This window comes from Cystoisospora suis (genome assembly GCF_002600585.1).
Source record: "Cystoisospora suis strain Wien I chromosome Unknown contig_1069, whole genome shotgun sequence".
Taxonomy (NCBI): Eukaryota; Apicomplexa; class Conoidasida; order Eucoccidiorida; family Sarcocystidae; genus Cystoisospora; species Cystoisospora suis.
Genome location: NW_027153870.1, coordinates 38,303 through 41,927, shown reverse-complemented (window position 1 = coordinate 41,927; position 3,625 = coordinate 38,303). Strand labels below are relative to the sequence as shown.

Genomic DNA, 3,625 nt, shown 5'->3' with positions numbered 1-3,625 from the left:
CTATCTATCTATCCATAGTCTATATATCCTCGTATGTTTTTTGACTAGTGCACATTAGCGACGTCGGCTATTCACATGGTGGTGTATCTTCATTCATTTGTATGAAAGTGTCTACACGTGTATAGAGCTATGCAGACACAGATATACCCCACACCACACATAAGATAGGTAGATAGGCTAAAGAAAAATAGATAGGTCGACAGATAGACAGATCGACAGACAGATAGACTAAAGAAAAAGAGATGCATCGGTCGATAGAGAGATAGATAGAGAGATAGATCAGATAGAAGTGAGAATGGCCAGACTCACTTGAGGCCAAGGATTATTAGGTAACTTATGAATAGTCTGAGCGACTAAGACCGGGTGAGCTGCAATCGGCTTTCCAAAGAGAATTCGACTGTAGTGACACTGCAAAACAAGGATACAAATAAGAAGAACAAGTCGTTAGGCATACTCACTCATGAGAGAAAGAAGAGATGAACTAGATACAAACACATGTATCTATCTCTCTCTCTCTCTCTCTTCTCTCGCCGGTTCCGACAGCGCCTGACCGTAACGCGCAGCGAAGTGCTACTCTTCTTCTCAGGAGCAGCTCCAAGATGAATGAGATATAAAGGACACGTATGAAACTTGTGATGGGTATGTCTATCTATGAAGAGATAAAGAAGAGGTAACACTGAAGAAGAATCAGAGAGAGAGGCTTAGAGACTGACAGGACGGATGGTACGTTGGACCTCCACAAGACCTCATGCTAAACTTCTTCTCGTTGGACACGGAGAAACCTCCTCCTCCTCCTGCTGCTGCTCATCGACTTGTCTAGTCACAGCTACAAACAAGAGAAGAGAAGAAGATGGGCCAAAGGAGGAGAGATGAAAATGGACCAAAGGAGGAGAGATGAAGGTGACGATCGTCTTTTATATGACTAGGCAACCGCTCCTGGGTTAGATGCAAACAAAATAAGTACAAGACAAAGAGAAGAAAGGGAGTGCAAAGAAGAACAAGAGAGGAAGAGAAAGAGGAAGAATCCGAAGAGATTCTTACATGCTCTGGGGACATCCAGGAAGGTTTACTATTCTCCCCAAGGTGATAGAGATGTCTCCTCGGCTCGAACGCATGTATGTACGGCTGCGCAAGATAAGGAGCAAAACCTTCGTCTCCTCCTACGACGTCTCTTGAAGAAACGAAACACCTTTCTTCTTTTTCTTCTTCTCTCTCTATATGCTGGAAGGGAATTGAAGCTGATGGCGAAGCCGAAGACGTAGGAGAAGGACAAGATGAACGCGACAAAGAACTTGAAAGAACGTCTCGCTGCTGTCCGTCTTCCTCTTCTGCGTCTTGTTCTTCTTCTCTTTCTTCTTTATCTCTTCTTCTTCCTCCTCGTATATTCACGTCGCCTCGAAGAGTCTCTGTTGCCCCGGCTAAGTAAGAACAAGGAAACACTCACTTAACTGCGTGATAGATCAGAGCTCCGACTACAAGGCGAAGAGACTTGACCCAGTCTAGACAAGCACACAATAGACAGGAGAAGGGCCTAGGAGAGGAAAAGAGAGGAAACCCTAGGCATTACCTATAAAGAAAAGAGACTGCACAGCTAAGAAAAGATCTCTTCTATGGTGATGGAAGATCCTAAATGTCTGTAGATGGTTTATCGAGGACCAGATAGATAGATTAAAGATAGATAGATAGATTAAAGATAGATTATGCACGTATACAGATATATATATATATATATCATATATGTATCTACGCGTTTCGCAGACACCCACAACCTCCATCTCTCTCTCTCCTTATAAATATATATTGAATGTGAAGCATTGCACAGTGACGAATAGAGACCAATTGAGGTAGGACATGCAGTGTCTATCTATGAATGGAAATAGACATATACATCGATGCTGACAGCTACAGTCGTGATCTCGGGGCCCCAGAAGAGATATCTTCTCGATTGTCTCTATGAAGCTCCCTAGCCAGCCTTTCTATTGGCGTGTATGTGCCACACTCCACTCTGCTTCAAGGTACGAACGGGGGGAGTAAGAATGTGAGTCTTTTGCCTACATATCGGCCCCTATACATGTATCTATGAAGATGGATGTCTGCCTAGACCCTTCCATAGCTTACGCTTTATATACGAAGAAGACCAGCGAAGTGAGGAATGACTTCTCGTCATCTCGTGACTTGAGACCTTTTCTTGAGAATCTTCTACGTGACTGGCATGAAGAAGAGAAAGGGGAAAAGAAGAGGAAGAGAAGAGAGATGAGGGAGAGATGCTTGCTGTGAAGAGAAATCTTTTGTTGGAGAGAGGGACATTACTTCTTCTTCTTCTGTCTTCAATCTCCGAGGTGTTAGGATGATCATGATGAGGGGGAAGAAAAGAAGAAGAAAGAATGGGGTGTACGTCGTGTTGAATACGGAGAGAAGGAGAGAAAGAGAAGAGGAATGATAGGGGATTGAGAAGGTTCGATGAAGAGGGAAAAGGATTTACACGCAGTCTGCTTGATAGAGAAAGACAACAAGGCGAAAAAGATAGAGAAGAAGAAGCAGGATAAGAATAGACAGCCAAGTGAGGTTGAGAGAGAGGAGAAGAAGAGGAAGAGACTGAGGAAGCAGTAGGAATGACGTTAGTGGTGAGAAGTCTAAACATGTTGATAACGACCATGAGAGAAAGAAAACTTTCTAAGAAAGATTAGAAGAGACAAGAAGAGAGAGAGACTGGGAGGAAGACGAGAGAGATGAATAGAAGTTCAACTCCTTCAATCGATGGAAAGGGTCTGGAGGAAGAAAACGAGAGAGGAAAAGAAGAAAAGGGGTCTCAGATTCCTCCTCATCCTCTTCTGTTCCTCCCCTTCTCTCTCCTTGTCTTCGTGGTATATGTTTAGAAGAGGAGGGAGAAGAAGGAAAGGAAGTTTATTTACACCTAGGGGACTGGACTGATCTTGTTCTCTTCTAAACTCCACAGAAAGAGGGGCAAGGTGTGCAGAAGAGTCACTGGGGTGTACATACACCCCTCGCTCGTCTTGACTCATACAAAAGGAAAGGTGGAAGGGAGGAGTACAGACGATGAGGATGATCGAAGAGTGGGTAGCTGAGGTGTACGTACACCCGAGTGAAAAGCCGTAAAAATGTGTTCTCTTCTTTCTGCCATGTTGGATGGAACGATCCAAGCATTGTCTGGAGGCAAATTGAGAGATTCTGTTCCTATCTCAAGTAACTTTTCAAAGTCTTACGAGGATATACATTCTCTTGATACACACATGCACTCGTAGATGCGAACATCTGAAAAGTTCCCCTGTACGTTGGGATATTCTCTGGATGGGGGGTGAGAGAGCACACCTCACTTTCCTCTCGCCTTTCTCACATCCGCCATTTTGCAGATTCAAAAGAAAAGAAAAATAAATCACCTGTTCTCTAGTACAAATTGGTTTCTTCTTTTCTTCTTTTCGCTGTTCTCTCTTTCTCTCTCTTGCCTTCTTTCACCCTTCTCCATTTGCATGCATGCCGTTCCATCCACCCACTCTCAAACTAGCGCAAAAAGCTAGATGACATGGCATGCGATGAACCAATCAGAACGCATGCAATCCAACTCCCTCTCAATCTCTCCATCTCCATCTCTCAACTCTTTCTTTCT

At 43.8% G+C, this 3,625-nt stretch overlaps 1 protein-coding gene across 1 annotated transcript in view; it reads right to left on the bottom strand.

Moving 5' to 3' along the window:
• The window catches only part of CSUI_002559 (gtp-binding protein), a gene marked incomplete at both ends in the record, with an annotated part of 8,797 nt that extends 6,156 nt beyond the window's left edge, over nt 1-2,641 (bottom strand). Inside the window, 3 exons of the mRNA XM_068062759.1 lie at nt 310-408; nt 1,042-1,418; nt 2,119-2,641. Coding sequence (XP_067925266.1) covers nt 310-408; nt 1,042-1,418; nt 2,119-2,641 — 999 coding nt within the window. The remainder of the gene's footprint in view (nt 1-309; nt 409-1,041; nt 1,419-2,118) is intronic.
• Nucleotides 2,642-3,625: the final 984 nt, after the last annotated feature.